At 57.7% G+C, this 21,571-nt stretch overlaps 2 protein-coding genes across 3 annotated transcripts; one reads left to right on the top strand and one right to left on the bottom strand.

Annotated features, from left to right (window-relative positions):
* Positions 1-291: 291 nt before the first annotated feature.
* On the top strand, positions 292-10,936 carry ERCC2 (ERCC excision repair 2, TFIIH core complex helicase subunit). Of its 2 annotated transcripts, XM_081334535.1 has the most exons (23): positions 354-492; positions 641-740; positions 908-985; positions 1,175-1,237; positions 1,427-1,540; positions 1,817-1,933; positions 2,266-2,382; positions 3,572-3,695; positions 4,167-4,263; positions 5,007-5,140; positions 5,402-5,570; positions 5,815-5,933; positions 6,672-6,741; positions 7,006-7,075; positions 7,186-7,287; positions 7,443-7,506; positions 7,708-7,829; positions 8,422-8,514; positions 8,692-8,764; positions 8,966-9,036; positions 9,347-9,490; positions 9,568-9,711; positions 10,626-10,936. In XM_081334535.1, exons 1-23 carry the CDS (start codon positions 488-490, stop codon positions 10,716-10,718), a joined length of 2,283 nt encoding a protein of 760 aa, XP_081190661.1. In that variant the 5' UTR covers positions 354-487; the 3' UTR covers positions 10,719-10,936. The 2 variants fall into 2 exon arrangements, with proteins under 2 accessions (XP_081190660.1, XP_081190661.1); XM_081334534.1 differs by lacking the exon at positions 641-740 and having other exon boundaries at positions 292-492.
* A 257-nt stretch (positions 10,937-11,193) lies between these two features.
* Positions 11,194-19,941, bottom strand: KLC3 (kinesin light chain 3). Its single transcript, XM_081334536.1, has 13 exons — positions 19,844-19,941; positions 17,241-17,590; positions 15,437-15,664; positions 15,001-15,049; positions 14,488-14,713; positions 14,206-14,293; positions 13,937-14,038; positions 13,052-13,225; positions 12,534-12,633; positions 12,378-12,418; positions 11,951-12,075; positions 11,786-11,852; positions 11,194-11,564 (listed from the first exon to the last, which is right to left on the bottom strand). Exons 2-13 carry the CDS (start codon positions 17,538-17,540, stop codon positions 11,508-11,510), a joined length of 1,557 nt encoding a protein of 518 aa, XP_081190662.1. The 5' UTR covers positions 17,541-17,590; positions 19,844-19,941; the 3' UTR covers positions 11,194-11,507.
* Between the last annotated feature and the right edge of the window lie 1,630 nt (positions 19,942-21,571).

The following is a 21,571-nucleotide window of genomic DNA, read 5'->3' as shown; positions in this document are numbered from 1 at the left end:
GCAGGAGGAATTGCAACCACTTTGGAGGCTCACGGTCCCCGGAGCGCAAAGCCACTACAAGATTTCGGCCTAGGGCAGGGGTCTTCAAGCTTGGCCTTTTATGACTTGTGGACTTCAACTCCCAGAATTCCTCGGTCGGAAGTCATAAAAGGGCTACGTTTGAAGAACCCTGCCCTACGGAAAGCTAAATCCACGCTCTCTAGGTTCGACTTCTTCAGCCTAAATTGCAGGGAAGCCGAACGATCATCTTTTGAGTGGCTCCCGACGCCTGCGCACTGAGCGGGAGAACGCGGGGCCGGAAGTTTGATGGGGGCCGGGGGCGGGCTCTTTTCAGATCAGCCACTCGGGGCCGTCGTCGGGGAGCGTGGTGAGCCAATAGGATCGAGAGCGACAGGAGAAGCGGAGAGGCGACCGAAGGAAGAGTTTTCCTTTGAGAGGACCGGAGTGAGAACTCCGCAGCAGCGCGGCTCACGCCGCGGACGAAACCATGAAGTAAGCGGCGGCGGGAGGCAAACGGGAGATACCACTCGGGCGGCGGGCGGGGGGCGCGGGGAGGGGGCCGGCCGGGGCGGGTTTGCTGCGGGGGCGGCTGGGTAGACGTGCCCGTTGGGACCCTCCGCCGCCCGCTCCCTCCGCGCAGGCTGAACATCGACGGGCTGCTGGTGCTCTTCCCCCACGACTACATCTACCCCGAGCAGTACTCCTACATGCTGGAGCTGAAGCGGACGCTGGACGCCAAGGTGGGTCCCGGCCGCCTCTTCGGGGGGGGAGGGAGGGAGGAAAGGACGACAGGACTGGAACTCGGAGCCTGCCGCCGCCCCCTCCCGGCTCCTTCCCGTCCTCCGGCCCGCCCTCGGGTGGAGGCGGCGGCGGGGGGCACTGACCTCCCCCTCCCTCCCCCCCGCAGGGCCACGGGGTGCTGGAGATGCCCTCGGGCACCGGGAAGACCATCTCGCTCCTGGCGCTCATCCTGGCCTACCAGCGCGTGAGTAGCGGGCGTGGGGCTGCGAAGCCCCTCCCGCAGCGGGCGGCCCTTCTTTGCCAAGGGGAGCCCGGGAAGACTGCAGGGGCCCCGCGGGGGGGGCGCTGGGCGGGCCCCCTCCGACTCTGCCTGCTTTTCTTCCAGGCGGCCCCCCTCCCAAGCGTAGCCCTCTAAGCCAGCCCTCTCCCCCAGGCTCACCCGCTGGAGGTGACCAAGCTGCTTTACTGCTCCAGGACCGTCCCGGAGATCGAGAAGGTACCCGGGTGGGGGGCGGGCACCCTGGTGCCGGGAGAGATGCCCGTGGGGGGGGGGGGAGTGCCAGGAAGCAGGCCTGCCTAGGAGGGCTTTCCTGGGGGGGGTCTGGGCAGGGAGGGAGGGAGCTGGGTTGGGGGGGTGTCTGGGAGCCTCTCCCATGCCTGCTGCTGGCTTCTCTCCCCCCCCCAGGTCATTGAGGAGCTTCGGAAACTGCTGGACTTCCACCAGAAGCAGACGGGGGAGAAGCTGCCCTTCCTGGGCCTGGCCCTCAGCTCCAGGAAGAACCTCTGTGTCCACCCGGAGGTGCCTCTGCCGGCTGAAGGGCGGGGGGGGGGGAGGACGGCATCTGGGGCGGCCCCCTGTCATTGCACACGTGGTTCTGACCTCCAGCCGAAACGCACTGCTCAGGGCCTCCTCACTACGATCATGTGTGGCAGGAGAGAGAATGGCTGGGTGGTCGTCTTCCTCTGGGTCCGCTCTCTTTGCTAAGAGTGCTGGCCGCTCTGGGCCACGGCCACTGCCTGCCCTGGCAGCAGGGAAGGCCCCTTTCACTCAGACCTCCCCCCCTTCCTTCTTTAGGTGAGCAGCCTGCGCTTTGGGAAGGAGGTGGACAGCAAGTGCTTCAGCCTGACTGCCTCCTATATCCGGGCTCAGCATCAGCAGGATGGCAGCGTTCCCTCTTGCCGCTTCTTTGAGGTAGGGGTGAAGTGCACAATGGGGTGGGGCAGAGAGTCAAAGCGCCCCCGGGCCCTAGGGAGGGGGACCTGGGTGGCAGGAGGGCCGGGTAGGGCCCTGGACCTCCTTCCCAGGGGCGGAAGAGGCCAGACTGAAAAGGGAGGTGGGCCAATTCTGACCTTCTCTTTTCACCATTAATCTGTCATTCGGGGGGGGGGAATTTCAGGAAACTGGGCAGGAAAGTTATGCAAACGTGTGTTCAAAGGTATTTGTTCCTCAAAGTATCTTTGATGTGAGAAATCTCTGTTGAGAATCTGAGCAGCCGAAAACCATTCAGCTCTGATTCCCTGCAGGAATTTGATGCCCACGGACGGCAGGTGCCTCTTCCCTACGGCGTCTATAACCTGGATGACCTGAAGGCCTACGGTCAGCAGAAAGGCTGGTGCCCCTACTTCCTTGCCCGCTACTCAGTAAGACGGCTGGCTGGCCTTGCTTGTGGACACAAGCCCCCTCCCCTCTTTCTAGGGCAAAAGGGATCTCTTTGAAGGATCCTTGGTGTGCTCTGAGCTTGGTGGTTTTTTTGCAGATGTTTCATGATCCAAACTAGGTAATCATCTGTGCTAGTAAGGAGAGGGGCTTGGTCTCCATTTATTCTTCTTTATAGGGATCTCTTTGGTTCGATTAGCTACTGTTGGGAGAAGACCCTGAGCACGCAAAAGGAGAAAGCTGCCGCTTCTTGTTATTGCAAAAATTTCAGTAGAGATTGAAATGGTCAGTTAGCCGAGTATCAGAAGCTGCATGGTGACTGAATAAGATTGGGAGGCACAAAGCCCCTGAAAGACCAGAGTGAGCTAAATCTAGCAGTTATATCAGTAGGAAATTCAGCATCATGAATGCAAGTTTCTCATACGTTTTTCACTGTGCTTTTGAGCACAGAATCCAGATTGCCTCTGAATCTCCCAGTACGATTGTTTCATTCTGAAATTTCCCTGTATAATCAGTGCCTAGGTAGCTTTGCAGCTAAAAGAAATAAGTACATTTTAACCCATTTTGTAGTTAAGCATACAGATAGTCCTTGACTTCCAACTGTTTAGTGACCATTCAAAGTTACAATGGCACTGAAAAAAGTGACTTATGACCCTTTTTCACACATACGACCGTAGCAGCATCCCTGTGGTAACGTGATCAAAATTCGGACACTTGGTAACTGGTTCATATTTACAACAGTCGCAGTGTCCTGGGGTCACATGATTTCCTTTTGTGACCTTCTGACAAGCAAAATCGATGGGAAAACCAGATTCACTTAACAACCATGTTACTAACTTAACAGCTGCAGCGATTCATTTAACAACTGTGGTAAGAAAGGTCGTAAAATGGGGCAAAACTTAACACTGCTTAGCAACAGAAATTTTGGGCTGAATTGTCGTAAATCAAGGACTGCTTGTATTTGGACACAAACAACTGGGATTAGTCCTTTTATCTTTTCTTTGAGAGTAGAAACGTCTTGGTACATAAATAAATCCCAGCCCACAAACCTTTGTGTTTCCTTCATGATGGAGAAGCCCAGCCCCCCAATTGGCATTTGGGGATTTTGAAGTTCTTCCTTTCCCAAGACGAACGGTCATGCTCTGTTCTGCTTTCTCTCCCCACGTGGATCAGATCCTCCATGCCAATATTGTGGTCTACAGTTACCACTATCTCCTGGATCCCAAGATTGCGGACGTGGTCTCCAAGGAGCTGGCCAAGAAATCAGTGGTGGTTTTCGATGAGGCTCATAATATTGGTATGTATGAGAAGGGCGGTTCAGGAGGTGAGTCGGGCTGTCTGAAAAATAGGTTGAGATCCAGTTTCTTCCTTTAGAGCAGAGTTTCTCAACCTTTCCAACTTTTAAGATGCGTGAACTTCAGATCCCAGAATTCCCCAGCCAGCTATCTTAAAGTTGGGAAGGTTGAGAAACTCTGCTTTAGAGATTAACTCAGTTTGTGCTTGGTTTAATTTGGGTGGATGGGAACTCAGCCAAACGGCTAGTAAGGAAACCACATACATGTTTAGTTGCAATTTTACCCCTAGTTCATAATTTTTTTCCCCTTCCTTAATTACTGTGACTGCTAAGGGTGTCCCGGATTGTGGGGGGGATTAAAAAATAAAATTAAAAGTGGGTCGCATTGAACCGTATCCCATCCAGGCAAGTGATTGACATCAGCTATAGTTGGCTTCTTTGAAAACCCTGCTTTTTCTTTTCCTTGACCCACAGACAACGTCTGCATTGACTCCATGGGGGTCAACATAACACGGAAGATCCTGGATCGCTGCCAAGGGAATGTGGCCACGCTCCAAGCTGCCATTCAAAAGTGAGCAAGGATTCGCTCCTCCACTTCCTGGCCTTCTGCTCTGCCCAAAGGCCGGTATTCTGTGCTGCTTACGCAAATGGTGCCTGAAAGTGTGTGTGTGTAAAGACACAGAATAACAGCATTGGAAGAGACCTTGGAGGTCTTCTGGTCCAACTCCCTGCTCAGGCAGGAAATCCTTATTCGTCCAGTCTTTTCTTAAAAACCTCCAGCGACGGAAGCAGGTCTGGCGCTGTGGTCTCTCAGTCGGACATGTAGGGTAGGCGCATCCAGGGGGCTCTGACACGGCTGCCCCTCTGCTATCCAAGCTCCATGAGCTGACAGCCTGACATCAGCAGTGGGGGGAGGGAAAGATTGAAATAGAAGGAGGAAGAAGGTGGGGGATGAAAGCGCAGCTGAGCTGGCTGAATTGTGGGAAGCTTCAGCCAGCCAAGATCAGCCATCAGAATGCAGAGCTGGGGACCAAGAGCCTCTTTCCTAAACAAGCACCTAATTGGGCGTTTACAGACAAAAGGGAGATGGCGGGGAGGAAAATTTACTTTGTATTGTTTGTGTGGGAAAACCTCAAATTCAGCTTTTCTACTTTTGTAATCACTTAAGCTTCAGTAAAATATATTCTTGGCAAAAACAGTGGGCCGGGAGTCTTTCTTTGCTAGATGACTGAGTGGGACGGTTGACAGGCTCCGAGTTCCAGTCCTGTAGCCTGCGGCCCTCTCGCCTTCCCTCCCCACCTGCTCCCTTTCCAGGATCAAGGAAACGGATGCGCAGAAGCTGAAGGAGGAGTACCAGCAGCTGGTGCAGGGGCTGCGGGAGGCCAACGTTGCCCGGGAAACAGACGTCTATTTGGCCAACCCAGTGCTGCCAGACGAAATCCTCAAGGGTACATCGACCCCTTTGTGGGCGGGAGGGGTGGGGCTGGTGCTTGGATGCTCCTGGGGCTTCCTGGGGTGGGAGAGGACACCAGTGCCTGCGCTGTCCCTGCTCTGCCCTTTGGCATTGGTTGCTCCCGCTTAGGGAGGATGCGCTCGTATTCTCTGAACCCGTGGCCGCCTTCTTCAGTGAGGGGGGGCTCAGGTGTGGTGGGGGCAGCCCTGAGGCCTGCCTTTGAGCCCCTGCCCTGACTGGCCCTCCCTTTGCGCAGAGGCCGTGCCGGGAAACATCCGGACAGCAGAGCACTTTGTGGCCTTCCTAAAGCGCCTCCTGGAGTACCTGAAGTCCCGGCTGCGTGTCCACCACGTGGTCCAGGAGAGCCCCCCCTCCTTCCTGAAGGACATCTTTGAGAAGGTCTGCATCGAGCGCAAGCCCCTCCGGTGAGTGCAGGCGGGAGCCCCTCGCCGCCTCCAGGAGAGGAGGTTTCCCCAGGCGGGGCCTCCTTCTAGAAGAGAGGCCCCCTTCCCCTCCTCCCCTGCCCCCAGACCCATGTTGCTGGGAAAGGCCAGGAGCAAAAGGGGGACGTGAGGGAGAGCCTGGCCAGGTCCAGCAGGCGGTCCAGGGTCCCCCGGGCAGCTGTTCCAGGGCGTCCTCGTACCAACCTCGGTTCTTGGGTTTGGGTAGGTTCTGCGCCGAGCGGCTGCGCTGCCTCCTTCGCACGCTGGAGATCGCGGACATCTCCGATTTCTCGCCCATCACCCTCATCTCCAACTTCGCCACCTTGGTCAGCACCTACTCCAAGGGTAAGCAGGGCCACTGTGGCGCACACGCCCGGCCCCTCAGCCTGCCGGCCTCCTGGCTGTTGTGATTTCTTCACGCGCACGTCACCTCCTCGGAGTTGGCAAGACGAGGCGTGGGAGGGAGCTGGAAGGCAGCCAAGAAGGAGCGCTGGGAAACGACAGGTCTGCTTTTGGGAATTGGTAGACAGGCCAGCGGAGGACGAGGAAAATAAACAGGCAGGCAGCCATCTTTGCTGAAGGAAAACCGTTGCGGCTTCTGCGCAGGCCGACCCTGCTTTGACAAACCTTTGGGAGTCTTTTGGTGTCAACACAAACGTGTCCCAAAGTTGCTTTTGCAAAAGGCAACTGGGCTTTTCTTGATTTTGTTCCTTGAAAAGGTTTCACTTCTCATCCAGGAGACTTCTTCAATTCTAAAGAAGCTTCATAGGAACTGAAGAAGCTTCTTGGATGAGAAGTAAAGCATTTTCAAGGAAAAAAGAACGGAGAAAGCATCTTTGGGACAACTGTGACCCAGAGGATTGTGTCTCTCGAGAGACAGCAGAAATGGGGGGAGAGGCTTGGATCTTTAAAACGATCTTCAAAAAGCCCTGGACGAGGTTCATGGCTCCCCGGAGGATCTGGGTGTCCACTGCTGGCTGAGGCTGGCCCTCTCCGATCCTGCCGGGCAGCTGCTCTGGGCCTTCTCGGCTGGGGGGGGCAGCTCTGTGTCCCCCACCAGCGTCTCCTCATTTTGTGCCTCAGGGTTTACCATCCTCATTGAGCCCTTCGATGACAGGACCCCCACCATCCTCAACCCCATCCTGCACTTCAGGTGAGACGCCCTGGGTGGCTCCCAGCTCTGGCTGGCTGGGAATTCTGGGTGTTGTGGTTCAGAGGAAGGCCACGCTGGACGTCTCCTTTCGGAGCTGGTAGAGGGGGAAAGGTTCTGCCTTCGCTCCTTAAGAGAGTGGAGGGTCTCTGGGGGTCTTGGCCACGGTTCTAGACTTTGGGTGCCTGCGCTGGGAGGACGCGCGTCGCTCTGTCGCTTTCTGCTCCAGTTGCCGCATGCTAAATAGATAAATAAATTCTCTCCCAGCTGCATGGATGCCTCAATCGCCATCAAGCCTGTCTTTGAGCGCTTCCAGACGGTCATCATCACCTCAGGAGTGAGTGCTTGATGGAGCGTTTGGGGGCGGCAGCAGGACCCCCGTCTCTGGGACTGGAGGTGTGGGAAGCGGCTGTCCTTACCTGCTGTTCTCCCCCCCCTTGCATTCAGACCCTTTCCCCTCTTGACATCTACCCCCAAATCCTGGACTTCCGCCCGGTGACCATGGCCACTTTCACCATGACCCTTGCCCGGACCTGCCTCTGCCCGATGGTGAGTGCCAGAGGCCCGGAGGAGAGAGACTGTGTCCCCCTTCCCTTCCCTTCCAGTCTGGGCTCTGAGGCCCCTTCTCCTCAACCAGTTCCCCTGGCCCTGGCTGGGGAGACCGGGGGCCCCGGGCCCTTTCCTCTCATTGGTTTCCCTTCCAGATTGTGGGCCGAGGGAATGACCAGGTGGCCATCAGCTCCAAGTTTGAAACCCGCGAGGACATTGGTGAGGGTCTTTGAATGGGAGGGGGCAGCAGAGCTCTAGCCTGGAGCCTCCTCCCTTCCCGGCTGCAGGGCAGGGCAGTGCTGAGGCCGCTTGCAGTTGAAGGGAGGGGTGGGGCCCCTGGGATTTTCTGGGGGCGACCCCCGCCTTGCCTCCCCTCCTGGCCCCAGTTGGGAGCCTGAAGGGAATGTGCTTCTCCAACAGCCGTGATCCGCAACTATGGCAACCTGCTCCTGGAGATGTCGGCCGTGGTCCCTGATGGCATCGTCGCCTTCTTCACCAGCTACCAGTACATGGAGAACATTGTGGCCTCCTGGTATGAGCAGGTATGCCAGGATGCTGCGGCCGGGCCCTGCCCGCTGGGCCCCCGGATGGCTGAGCTTGGGGCCGCTTTTAACGGGGCCTTGGGGGGGGGCTTCTGCCAAAAATTTCAACTCTCGAGGTCTCCTAAAATGGGGGTTGCGTTGCGTCCAAGACCAGGTTTCTCGGTCAAGCTTGCTGGCGAAGAGAGCGGAGGGGCAGCCTGACTGCCGTGTGGATTTGGGGAAGGTCCCCCCCCCTTCTGCCCTGATGAACTCCAGCCTCACAGCTCCCTCCCTTTGTGCTGCTTCTTGCTTCTTCCTCCAAGAACTGGTGTCCGTGTCAGGCGCAAAGAACCAGGAGCGGGAGTTGAGTTCAGAGGGTTCAAAGTTTATTCCGTGTTTCCTGTACATGAAAATTGGATCTCCCCCCATTCCAAACAGGCCAGGCATATTCTGCCGGTCGCTCAGATAGAGTCTGGCTGTCCCTGCGTGCTCTTAAGAAGGCTGGGCGGGGGGAGACTGGAGAGCTGGGCTGGGCTGCAGGGTCTCTCCCGGCAGCCGTGCCAGCTGGGTTTTCTGCCACTGGGCCTCCACCTCTCCCCTCCGGCTCCTCCAGGGCATCTTAGAGAACATTCAGCGGAACAAGCTCATCTTTATCGAGACGCAGGATGGAGCTGAGACAAGTGTGGCCCTGGAGAAGTACCAGGAGGTGAGGGTTGGGGGGGGGCTTACTCCAGGAGGGAAAGGCTCAGTTGAGCAGCTCCCCCCCCCCCCCGTGTCTTTCTCCCTCCAAGCCTGGTCCTGAGGTGGGAGTTGCTGCCTGTTGGAGGAGGTCAGTTTGTTGACTTTTTCTTGTGGGTGATAAGAGGATTGGTTTGCACCCCAGGCCTGCGAGAACGGCCGAGGAGCCATCCTGCTGTCGGTGGCCAGGGGAAAGGTCTCCGAAGGGATCGACTTTGGTGAGTGCCCTCAACCTCCCCTCCCCCCCCCCCGAGAAGCTTTGAGGGGGATCCGGACCTTCCCTTCTGTTGTTTAGGCAGAAGCCAGCCTGGGGCTGAGTTTGTGCCTTGCCTGAAATTCACAAAGATCTTGAAACTGGGGGAAGGACGTGTTTACGTGCAGGGTTGACCTCCCCCCCATCTGCTTTCTCCCTTCCCCAGTTCACCACTACGGGAGGGCCGTGATCATGTTTGGCGTTCCCTATGTCTACACCCAGAGCCGTATCCTGAAGGTGGGCCCTGCCTCTGCTTGGGCGAATCCTGCGCCGATTCCCTCAGGGGTGCTGGCAACAGAGCCTTCACTTCCTCTTGGGGGAAGACCTGGGACACCCCCCCATTGCCTCAATTGGGTGGGGGGGCTCCTGTGGGACAGAAATGGGATGTTTTCCCACCCGCTGTTGCCTTGGCCATTTCTCACAAGCTACTGATGGAGGATGCAAGCTTCTGGCTCAGCTGGCGTGGCATGCCCACTTCTGGGCTGATTCCTTGGGGAGGGGGTGGGGAAAAGGGAGGAGACCCTCACTGCCCCTCCTCCCAATTCAGGCCCGGCTGGAGTACCTGAGGAACCAGTTCCAGATCCGTGAAAACGACTTCCTGACGTTTGATGCCATGCGGCACGCGGCACAGTGCGTCGGACGCGCCATTCGCGGCAAGACAGACTATGGTCTCATGATCTTCGCCGACAAGGTGAGTCCAGTAGGGGGCGTCCTCTCGGCTGTGGCCTGGACAGCTGGGCAGTGGCTGATCCCGTGTCTCCCCTGCAGCGCTTTGCCCGGGCGGACAAACGGGGGAAGCTGCCTCGCTGGATCCAGGAACACATCACCGATGCCAACCTCAACCTGACGCTGGATGAGGCCGTTCAGGTGGCCAAGCACTTCCTGCGCCAGATGGCCCAGCCCTTCCGCAAGGTGAGACGGACTCGGGGCAGGCGAGGCACCGTGGGAAGAGGCGGGCTCCAGCTGTAGGGCTCTCCAAAATTCGGCAGTTGGAGTCCATAAATTGCCAAGTTAAGAGACCCCCGGAATAGGCAAGTTATGCAGGCACAGCAAATTCTTTGGATCTTGGCGGTGGCCTCCTCTCCTTTTCCTCCCTGGCTGACCTGCTAACCCAGAGAGCCCGGCCCCCACCCTCTGGCCCCCAGCAGAGGCTCTCTTGGCTTGGGGGGGCACATCATTTGCAGGAAGGGCCGCTTTGATATGCCTCTCTGGGCCTCAAAGTTTCAGTTTTCTGTCTTAAAATAACAAGAAGCTGCTGCCAGTTTCGGCCTGGAGGGGTGCAGAGGCAGCTGCATGCTGTGAAAGGGGACCTCGGTCCCATAGAGACCCCCCCCCTCTTCCCCAGGACGGCAGCTCTGCTCTTTCCATCGTGCCCTTCGGCAAAAAGGGGGCAGAGCCTCACTTTCTGGGCACCAGCAGCCAGGCAAGGGAATGGTGGGTGTTTTATGGGGGCTGCAATTCCCATAATGCCTTGGTGCCAGTGCCGTGGGAATTCTGGGGGAAGTTGCTACAGCCCTGGAGAAAGCTCCTTTAGAAAACAAGAGAAACATTTGCATCCTAAACAGGGTTTTGAAACGATGATGTTATCCATTCACTCAAATCCGACTCTTGGTGTTCTGTGGTTTTTGATTTATTTTAGGGTTTTTTTAATGATTCTATGGTTTTGAAATACTGCACTCTGCTCAACCACAAACACTTCACACACAGCCCAGCGGCAGGCTGACCAGCTGCCAGTGCACTGGGCACAGAGGTGTCTGCGGTTGCCCTGGCAGGGCAGCATGGGCATCCTGACCCCTTCCCCTCCTCCCCCCTTGCTGTCTCCCCAGGAAGACCAGCTGGGCCTGTCCCTGCTCACCTTGGAGCAGCTGCAGTCGGAGGAGACCCTGCGCAGGGTGCAGGAGATCGCGCACCAGGTGTGAGCGGAGTAGCACCGGAGGAGGCCAGCAAGCGTGCTCTGCAGGGCAGGGGCCCCGGCCGGCCGGCCACACCCTGGAGCTCATGGGGGGCAGAAAAGAGAAGCTGCCCAAAGGCCTTCACCTTTGGCCTGGCCGGGCCCCTCATCCCTCCCCCTCCCCCCACTAATCCTAGATTTCTGGACTAGGATTTTAATAAAGGGGATTAGTGTGTTGCTACGCAAGTGATTTTCTTCTGTGTGTTTGTGTGCGCGTGCGTTTGTGTGTTCTGCAACTCTCCCTTCTCTAACATAAAAGGCGGCTAAGTGTGTATTTTGGTCCTGGGGTAAAATCCCCTTGAAGTGGGAGAACTGGGGGAGGCATCTGATCCTTTTTACTCAAAGCCACTGGGGGGTTGGGGGAACCATAGGAAGGTTTGCAGAACACACACACCCCCTGCTGCTGCCTCTAAAGTAAAGAGTAATTCTTCATTTCCAGCAGACTTTATTTAAGGAAAAGTAAGGTGCATAAATAAACCGAATAAGGATTGGCTTCACAAGAGCCATAGTGGTGGGGGGAAGAGGCTGCTGCTCCTGCCCCCAAGGAGTTTAAGGCGATAGCGAGGGGGGAGAAGCTTCCCCCCCCACTTGTGATCCTTTGGGAGGGCAGCAGCTGCTCCATTCCTGAGAAACAGTCCTCTGTGCATCGGGAGGGGCGCTGGGCCCCCCAAAGAGGACCTTCCGTGCGTGCAGCGGTCAGTCCAGGGAGTGCCAGGTTAGGCCTGGCCTGGGCCAGGGAGAGTGAAGGCCAGTGGGCCTAGTGGGTGATGCGGTGCGGGAGGTCCTGGATGCTGGTGCTCAGGTTCCGGGTGGGCTGCAGGAGGGAAAGAGGAGGGGTCCCCTTTAGGCTCTGCTGGGGAAATCGGTGATTTCCTGCCACGAGTGCTCCCTGTGCCGATTCTTGCTTTTTCTCCTGGCGTTTGGGGCACCCCGGCTGGATCTGAACACAGCTGAACCACATTGCCCAGCGAACTACCGGTCTGCCCCTGGGGCTCTGCTGCCGAGCGTGGTGGTCCTTCCGGGCCCCTGACTCACCTTTGGGGCTGCGACAGCTGCGCCCTCCTTCGCATGGAGCAGGTTGAGGGATGTGGCCCGTGTCATCCTGAGGGAGAGAGACCCCGTTAAGCTCTTCCCGGCCGGCCTGGATGAGCCTCCCAAAGCCCAGACTTGCAGTGGAGGCCTCTGGGCACTCCGATTCACCTGGGGGCCGCAGCTTCCTGGGGCTGCCCCATTGCCTGGCCCCGGAGCTTAGAGACCAGCTTCTCACTGCTGCGCTTGAGGGACTCCCGGAAGCGAGAGAAGGAGCTGCTGCGTCTCATCCCCTCCTAGAGCGAAAGAGGGGGTGCAAGACTCAAAACCTGGGGGGCTTCCCCATCCCCTCTGACCACCTGCAGTCCAAGGTGGGAACAGAGGTAGTCGCGGCCTGCCAGAGCCCTCCTTCACTCTTTAGAGGCTCAGCTGGGGGAGGCTCAGCTGATGAGGCTTGGAGGAGGCAGCGGTGCCAGGGTGAAGCAGCTTAAAAGATTTGCTCCCCCTTCACGCCCCCCCCCGCTCCTCATCCCTTCAAAGGGATGATCTTTGCTTGGTCTCCAGAGCCACTTGCAGGAGAAATCCCCCGAAGACTCACCTGCCCTTCCCAGGTGTGGCCAGCTCCTGTCCAGCTATAATCTGAAGGAGGGCAGGGGAGGGGAGGGGGTTTCAAGAGGTGAGTGCAGATGCTGAGGACCCGGGCACCTCCCTGTCCCCCCCCCCCGGAAAGGGCTGCCCAGCGCTCAGCTCTTACCGTCCCTGGGGGTGCTCAGTGCCTGGTCCTGCAGGGAAAGAATCTCCTTGTACAGCTGCTCAGCCTGCTGGAACTTGCCCTGTTTCACGAAACACGAGGCCTGGCCGAAGGGAACAAGCAAGGCGGGGGGGGTGTTGAGCACCTCCCCTCCTCAATACGCAACCAGTGGACCCCGGGGCGGGTGGTCCAATCGGCAACAATCAGTAAAGAACAGCCACCACCCAAAGGGCAAAGCACACCAGGAAAAAAGCCACTGCTCAAGCTAGGATGCCTTTAATTCTGTTTGGTTGGTAGGAAGGCGAGGTGGCGGTGGGGGGTGTTGGAAGAGAACTGACCATCGTGATGCCATGGTTGAAGCAGATCTCAGCTTAGTGGGCCAGTCCTATTTTATTTGTCAATAAAAGCCTGGTCATTGGCATGCTGCCCTACCCTAAACGTATTTTACCCAGGCAGAGCCAGCGGTAGCCCTCCAACTCCAGGGGGGCAGCTCCAAGCCACCCCCGCCTCCCCAAAGTTACCAGGTTATTCTTGGTCTTGGCCACGTTGCCGTCACTGGGGCCCAGCTGTCTCTGGTAGATGCGAAGGGCCCGCTGGTAATACTGCTCCACCTCTTCGAACTTGCCCTGGTTTTGGCACAAGAGGGCCAGGTTGTTCAGCTGCTTGGCCACATCTGGATGGTCAGCGCCCAGCACCTGTGGGGGACAGGGCAGTGGTGCCCAGCTGATGCGCTGCCTGGGGCAAGGTGAGCCCCCTGCCTCTCTGGGACTGCATCTCCTCCAGTCCCAGAAGGCACAAATTGGTTTGCAGCAGCGTCTTCAGCCTTGGCCACATCAAGACTGGTGGACTTTCAACTCCCAGGATAGCTGGCTGGGGAGTTCCGGGAGCTAAACTCCACATGTGGCCAAGGTTGGAGACCCCTGGTTTATAGCCACTGTCTCCGTATTCAGGCAGACCTTCTGGCTGTCAGGACAACCTCAGACACCCCCCCTGCCCCCTTTCTGGCCTTCTCCCCCTCACTGCTCCAGCCTGTGCCAGGGACGCTTCTGCCCGATTTGAAGAGTTCAGTTGCTGGCTCTTCCTCCCCCTCCAGATCTAAATCTTTGACCCACTGGCTCTCCCCAAGGATCTGTCAGGTGGTCACCCAGAATTTCCCCCGGCAGAAAGTGGAGGCTCCGGTGCCCTCCCTGCTCCCTCTTTAATTGGACCGTAGAGGTGGGTGGTATTAACATTTTCTGTTTTTAGATAGATAATTTTTAACTTTTATGATGGTAAGCCACCCAAAGTTACTTTCTTTCAAGATGGACAGCCAATAAGTTTTATTTATAAACAAATAAGTAAATAAATAGCCCCTTTCAAGAGGCCCAGGAAACAGCCTTTCAGACGCTTCTCCAAACAGTGTCTACCTTCTCTCGGATCTCCAGGGCTCTCTTGCACAGTGGCTCAGCCTCACGGTACTTCCCTCGCTTGCCGTACAGCACAGCCAGGTTGTTCAGGGTGGCAGCCACCTGGCAGGGACCAAAGGCGGCTTAATCAGAGCCCAGGGTGAAACAGGGGCATCTTACCTGGGACCAAGCCGGGGGGGCACCCCTCCTCCTCCTCCTCGGAGCCTCCGCGCAGCCCTGCCAGTGCCACCCCCCTCCCTGTCCCCTCCCCACACAGCCCGGGCACTCACGGAAGGGTGCTCCACACCCAGCGCCTGCTCGCGAATGTCCAGGGCATCGTTGAGCAGCTCGGTGGCCTCCTTGTACTTGTTCTGGTCCCTGCAGGAGGAAAAGCAGGGCAGTTGGGGTGGCAGGGTGCAACCTGCAGGCGATGCCAGGGCAAGCAGCTCGGAGGACTTGGGGCCACCAGCAGAGCCACAGGACAGTCAGAACAAAAGGGCCCCTGGAGGGGCCCCCCTCCGGTCTTTCTGCTTGTGCTGCTGGAGGGGAGGCAGGCGCCTCGGCCATCTTACCGGTAGACCAGAGCCAGGATATTGAGCATCGTGGCCACGTCTGGGTGGTTGTGCCCAGAGCTCTTCTCCAGGTCCTCCAGGGCCTGTTTGCAAAGCGGCACAGCCACCTCGTAACGCCCTTGAGAAGCATACTGGATCACCAGGTTGTGCAGCGTCCGCAGGCGTGCTGGGATCTCGTACCCGCCCTGCTGAGCTGCCAAAGCGGAGGCACCCGGACTCTGCCCCTCTGCAGGACAAAACCCCAGCTGGGTGGTGAACACAAAGCCTGGGTGGCCAGGCTGGGTAGAAGCCGGGCGTCCTCCTGGTCCAGCCCACCCTCGTCCCAGGCCCTGCCCAGCGCCTGGCCTGCTTTGGGGCAGGTTAATGTGCTGCTCTTGGAGACGGCGGCGGCTCTTTGCAACCCAGTGCTGGGCTTAAGCTTCAGCCTCACTCAGGCAGGCAGGCAGCAGTTCCTCAGGCTGAGCTCCACTTGGGGGCTGACCGAGAAAGCAAAGGACGCTGAAGGAAACACACCTGGCCTTTGGTCGTCATCTGTGCTGAGAAAGCCTTCCTCTGTCTCCACCTGCAAGAAGAACCTGCGAAAGTCAGTGAAGGCAGGAAGGACACGCGCGCACACAAACACACGCTCCATTTTCCTTTAGAAAACTCTCTGCTAATTGGAGGCTTTGCAGCGAGGGATGCAGGATCAAGCCCTCCCCCCCCCCGGCCTCCTCCTACGGTTCCAATCATTCTGAGCCAGAGTGCCCTCTCTGAGCACCCACATAATTCCGACGGAAGATTTAATTCAAGGTCAATGGTTCATAGGAACCTTCAAAATTTCTTTGTGGACTTGAATTCGCTGCAAGCAGCCCGATCCAGAGAAACACAGAAGGTGCCTCATCCACAAACTGCCGTGGTCACCCGAAGCAGTTCCCCCCCCCGCCCGAGAAAAGCCCCTCCCCCGCCACACCTGCTCCTCCCGGGCCTGGTGGTGCTTGAGCTGGTTCAGGAAGCGCAGGTGCTTGTTCTCCTCCTCCAGCTGAGCCACGGCCTCTGCGCTGTGCTGCAGCCGCAGCTGGGTGCCGGCCAACTCCTCCCGCAGCCAGAGGTTCTCCTGGCCCAGGCGCCTCACCTGGGCCCGCAGCTTCTGCTTCTCCGCCTCCAGCGCCCCGATGTGGGAGGAGAGGGCAATCAGCATCTGGGGAGAGGGAGGGGCAGCTCCAGCAACCGCAGCCTTTGCACTCGGGAGACGGGGGGGAGCTGTGGAGAATTGCAAGGGAGTAAAGCAGGGACTGGCTGCAGGGCAGCACCAGAACAAATGACTACAGAAATACTAAGAAAAACGAAGATAATGGGAAAATAGGGGAAGAAAGGGGAAACGGAAAAAAGGCATTGACTTCCGGCCCCTTTGGGCACAATAGAATAAGGCAATAACATTAGTTATATATTTTGATAAACTACTTTTATTGAAGTTTTATATTTTGATAAAGTATTTTTATATATAGTTTTTTGATAAATGTTATACTGTATGTTCTATTGCTTCTGTTTGCATTATATTGAATTCCAATATATTGGAATTGGGTCGTCTTATTTTCCAACACAGCAGAAGGCAGGACAAGAAGCAGCAGATGGAAACTCATCAAGGAGAGAAGCAACCTGGAACTAAGGAGAAACTTCCTAACAGCGAGGACAGTTAACCGGTGGAACAGAAGTTGCCTCCAGAGGTTGTGGGCGCTCCATCGCTGGAGGTTTTTAAGAAGAGGCTGGACAGTCACTTGTCTGAGATGGTGCAGGTTCTCCTGCTCGAGCGGAGGGCTTGTTCTAGAAGACCCCCAAGTTCCCTTTCTACTCTCTACGCTATACCAATCACGGCAAACCGTTCAGAGACCGAGTGCCCAGACTGCGACCTAAAACCCACTTATGTATCATCGGGTGCCAAGTGGGCGTGGCCCACTGGAGGAAAATGCCACTTAGGGTTAGCGTTAGGTCGCCCTGAACCCATACAGGAAAATGGACATCGCCAACAAACCCGGAGTGCTTGGGTGTGGTTAGGAGGGCACTTACCTTTCTAGGCTGCCCTATCTATGTTTCCTGGTAAAATACATGGGAAAATCCCATTGGGGGAAAAATTCCACTTAGGATTAGGATTACCTCACTATGAATTCATAGAGCAAAATGGACATCGCCATTTATTTTTATTTTTTGCACACGTTGGCGGAGGCCGAAAGCGAAAAGATTTTATAAAACCCAGCCTTCAGCCTAGGACTGGGGCGACGGTGCGCGTGACAACAGAAAGGGCTCTGCGTGCCACCTGTGGCACACATGCGATAGGTTCGCCACACGACTCTATATTCTATGTACTCTATGCCAGTCATGTCAAACACGTGACGTCATGTGATGTGCAACGTATTGCGACATTTCCCCCATTGCTGGCAATAGGATGGGTGCGGTTTTGACGTGACACATTCGGCTCGTGGGCCAGCATTTGACATGCCTGCTCTATACTCTGTACTCTACTCCGCTCTCTACTCTACTCATAAACCTATAAAGTACCTTACACAACACAGGGAAGGCCAAGACAAATGGATGTGCTTAACCTTTCCAGTGGAAGCTGGCTGCCAGGATGGCCCCGGCTAGCTTCACATGCCAGGCTTATTCAAAGTCCTCCCCCCTGGAACTCCCTCCCCAAGGGCTCCTGGAGCTTCCTTGTCCTCCATGATGTCATAGCTGGCCGAGCAGCCCCCTGGCTACCTCCCTTGGGGCTCCTGGTGTACCTGGCCTTCAGCAATGCCCAGCTCTATGCCTTCCAGGCTCCTGCAGACGAGGTCCTGCTTCTCCTCCAGCAGCTCCAGGGCCTGGGCGTCCGCGGCTGCCAGGGGGTCCTTCCTCTTGTCCATCAGCTGCCGCTCCTTCAGTAGAGCCTCCTGCAGCTGGAGGTGGATGCTGCGGTTCTCGCTGCGCAGGGCTTCCAGCCCCTTCATCACCTGGCGTGTCTGGAGGATGATGTCATCACCCGACATCCTCTCCGATTGGGTGTCATTCAGGCCCACCATAATGGACATGGTGGACCACATTGGTTCGAAGGAAGGAGGGCTCCGAGCTCCTGGCGTCTCCTGGGGGTCTCCTAGAAGGCAAAGGAGGAGCCTCTCTGGCAGTTGCGTCTCAAAGTTGGGGGCGTGTCCTCCAATTCAGGGGTCTCCAAACTTGGCAACTTTAAGACCTGTGGACTTCAATTCCCCATGCACTAGCTGGGGAATTCTGGGAGTTGAAGTCTTAAAGTTGCCAAGGTTGATGATCCCTGCCCTAATCCTAGACACAAAGGTTATCCAACCCCTCTGCACACTCTGAGGTATTCCAGATCTGCAAACCCTGATCTTTTTTTCACCCAGGATCTAGTAATCAGAAGGAACATCAGCTAGAGAAGTTGATGGGGAGAACTATCAGGATTTTTATTCAACCAAAGCAGAAGGCACCATTTGTAAATGTGATGTTTCTGGCCTCTGGTAAAAGGCTGCCCTCCATGTTGGGAATGCAAGAGCCCTTGGATTAGAGCCAGGTGGGGCCGGGAGGCTGCCCTGCCTGGCCCAGGCCTTTGGGAAGGCTGCCTGCTGGATCCACCGCTGAATCCCAAACCAGTCTCTCCAGCTGGATGCCACCACCAAAAAGCAGGCAGCAACACGCTCCTCGGCCGAGCCTGTCTGCAGCCACACACATGCCTGAGGAAGGAAGAATCCTCGCCCGCCTCCCTTCGCCTGACAGTCTCCTCTGGCCGGGATCGAGGCTCCCAGCCCTGGCCATGCAAAGGGTGCCAGCAGCCCATCGGCCAGCAGGGCTTTCTGAGACTGTCCTGCACCCGGACTGGCTGCTCGGCTGCTTCAGAGACCCCAAGCACTGCCCACTTCCTTCTGCTGAACGTGCACCATCTGGCTGAGCCGTGGATCCGACCCCCTTTCTAGGTCTCTCTGAATCCAACCTGGGCAGGAGTACTGCCCATATTTACTGGTCAGCTCTGCTGCTTACAGAAGCCCCTGCTTTGCCCTCATTTCACCCTCCCATCGAGCTGCTGCCCTAGACAGGCTGGGTTCTAACAGCACTTGAAATAGCACGTAGACTTATATACCGCTTCACAGGGCTTCACCGCCCTCTCTAAGCGGTTTACAGAGTCAATACACAGCCACAAGAAAGCAAAATTTACCCCTGCATTATTTTAGATCCTGCCATCATGTTCTCCAGCTTGCCCTCAATTTGCTTTCTTGCAAGATTTTTAGAAAGAAAAATATATAGGTAGTTTGGAGGTCTGACAGAGCTGTGCATGTGCCCCAGGACAAGTCTGTGGTTGGTAAAAGGCCATTTCTCTCAGGTGGCCTCTGCCAAGCGGAGCGGCACGTGGGTTACCTCCACCTGAGGCACTTCCCATGTCTGCAGCCACCAGGGCAAGATGCTGGTTTGTGGATGTTTTCCAGAAGCCTCCTCCCACCTCTGGAAACAGCTGCAGGGCTGGCCCTGAGCGGAGGCAGCCCATGCACGCGCACACACACACCCGCCTCTCTCTGAGAACAAGGTCTGGTATAAAAACTCCTTCAAGGATAACGATGGGGGGGGTGTCCTTGGGACTCTCTGAGCTTGACTGTTTCTTGTAGACATTTCAGGACCCAACTAGGGAACATCTTCAGTGCTAATGTGATAGTGAAACTTGTTCAAGAAAACAGCCAAGCTCAGAGCGCCCCCAGGACCCCACAATTCATCAGGAAGCTACAAATATTCTCTTCTTTAGCTGCTGCCACAACCCGTGGATTTCCATTCACAGATTTGGAAGCGGCTCCTATCTCGGGCCCTGTTTAGCCAGTGAAAAGATAAACTTCGCTGCAATCCTCTTCTGTTGCTGGGGGAATATTTTGCACAAAGCTCCCGTTTCCCCCTTGCGGGTCCCTCACACACAAGCAGAGCCCCGCTCTCCACTGCGGCCTCTCCGCCAAACCCGCCTCGGCAGGACCCGCCACGCTTCCAAGTGGGATGCCCCGATAAGCGGGCCGGCTCAGCGCCGATCGGAGCTCGGCCCAGCCCGGCCCATCTCGCCCCTCTCCGCAGCTGGAAAAGGCAGCTCCGGGGGAAGCTGCGCCGGCCCGATCCTGCTGCGCCGGCCCGCCGGCTCTGTGAAGAGATGGGACGGAGGTCTGGGTCGCTCCCAGGAGGCCCCCTAAGCACGGCCGTCTGGAGGTGCGTCCTCCCTCCCCTCCACAGCACGCAGCACCCACTCACCCCCCCCCCGCCCTTCCCCGGACGTCGCCTTCGCCCAGGGGAGCCAGAGGGCAGCTCCGGCGGCGAAGAAGGCGCACCCCGATTCTCCCGGGCCAGGCCTGCCCCGCCGCTGCCTCACCTTCCTCCCTGCCGAGGAGGAGAGAACCAGCGCCGCGCGCCCCAACCCGCTAGCCGCGCCCCGGTAGCCTCCGCAGCCCGCACCGGGCTCAGCGCCTCGCTGGGAAGGAAGGGCGCTCCTGCCCCGCCCAGCGGAGCCGCGGCTTACCTGGGCCGCGACTGGAAGGCGTTCTGCACATGCCCAGAGGCGCCACGCCCCTCCGCCAACGCGGGCGGCCCCTCTCTTGAAACCAAAAAGCAGCTCTCCCCAATTTCTGTAAGCCCCCCTCCCCCCCGCCGCTTTTCCCCTAAAGAACGCCGCAGCCTGCTTTCCGTGCAGGAGCCTTGCGTCCCCCCCCCCGCGCCGGCTCCCTCGCCCGGTCAGCCCCTCCGGTCTTTCGCAGAAAGATAGATGTTGGTGGAAAGGACCCCCCACCCCTTACCTGGCCTTGAGGCTGCTGAAGAGCCTCCAGCAATGACCCGACCCCTCTCCCTGCCCCCTCTCCCTGCCCCGGTGCCAAGCAGATCCTCCGTCTCTCTGGCCGAGGGAGGGAAAAGCCATCATCTGGCACCCTCCCCCTCCGGTCCTTGGCTGGAATGGAGGGGCGTGATTGGAAGAGATGGAGAAGCCGGGCGCACCTGGCGACCTCGGCCTGGCCTATGGTCCTCCCCCCCCCCATCCCCCGGAATTGCACTCTGTAATCTTCGGAGCCAAAACTGGATCTCTGCGCTCAGGAACCCAGTTTGCAGAACGTCCCGAAGAGATGGGAGAAGGCAAGGCAAGAGGCCTCGGCTCCGCTCCTGTGAACGTGTGTCTAACGGCAAAGGTTGTGGTCTGCTCGTATTTAATAAACTTCTGCAATTAAATCTCTCTGACCGCGGGGTGAAACGGGAACTCCTCTGAGCATCGGTCAAGTTTCTTTCCCTCCCGTTGTGCCTCGGGGTCTCAAGGAGAAGATTCCCACTCACCCACCCATAAAGGGTCCCCGTCCTGGCCTGGCCTTCGTTCCCCGCCCTTGGTTTTCAAGGTGAAGCTAAAGCGACACTGCTTGGTTGGGGGGAGGGGCGCGGGGGCTTTGCAACAGAGCCAGGGGGAGGATGGAGGGGAGGCAGGCAGGCAGGTGCTGCCAGGCTGCTCGCGGTCGGGAGTCGCAGGAAAGGAAGGCGGCGGGCGGGGGGCAGCCTCTTCCAATTGCTTTAATATTGTATAAGGAGAGAGCGCTTGGAATGCGCCTCGCTTCCCTGCTTAGCTCATAAAAAGCTGCGCTGGCCCAAAGCCAGCCCAGTTGCTCTCTTCCTCTGGGGGGGAGCTCTAGAGCGGTGGGGGGTCGGGGGCCCGCAACGTCAGTCTCGAGACTGGCAGGCAGTAGAGACGGTGGAGAGGGAAAGGCAAAGGGGGAGCTGGGTCCCGTGCAGGCCCCCTCCCTCGCCGAGCATCGGCCCAGCGGGAGCAGCGCGTCGCTGCCTCCACAGCCGGGGACCGCGGGTGGCCAGGCGCTGCCTGTGGGAAGGCGCAAACCAAACTGCCAGGACCCAACAAACCGGCGGGCCAACAAAGCCAGGCACAACCGCGAGGAGGAGGAGATCTCTTAGGATCCTTTAAAGCCGGGGATTCCCTGGTGGTCCCCCATCCCGACTCAACCTCAGACCCGGAAAAGCGGGCCTGGTGCGGCCTCCTGCCGGGATCCACGGGGCTCCCCTCGCCTAAAGACTCCCGACCCCCCCCCCGCGGCCTTCCCTTCGTTCCTGG

This window comes from Vipera berus, assembly GCF_964194415.1.
Source record: "Vipera berus genome assembly, chromosome: 9".
NCBI classification, from domain to species: domain Eukaryota; kingdom Metazoa; phylum Chordata; class Lepidosauria; order Squamata; family Viperidae; genus Vipera; species Vipera berus.
Note: the sequence above shows the minus strand (reverse complement) of the source record. Positions and strands in the feature narration are given on the sequence as shown.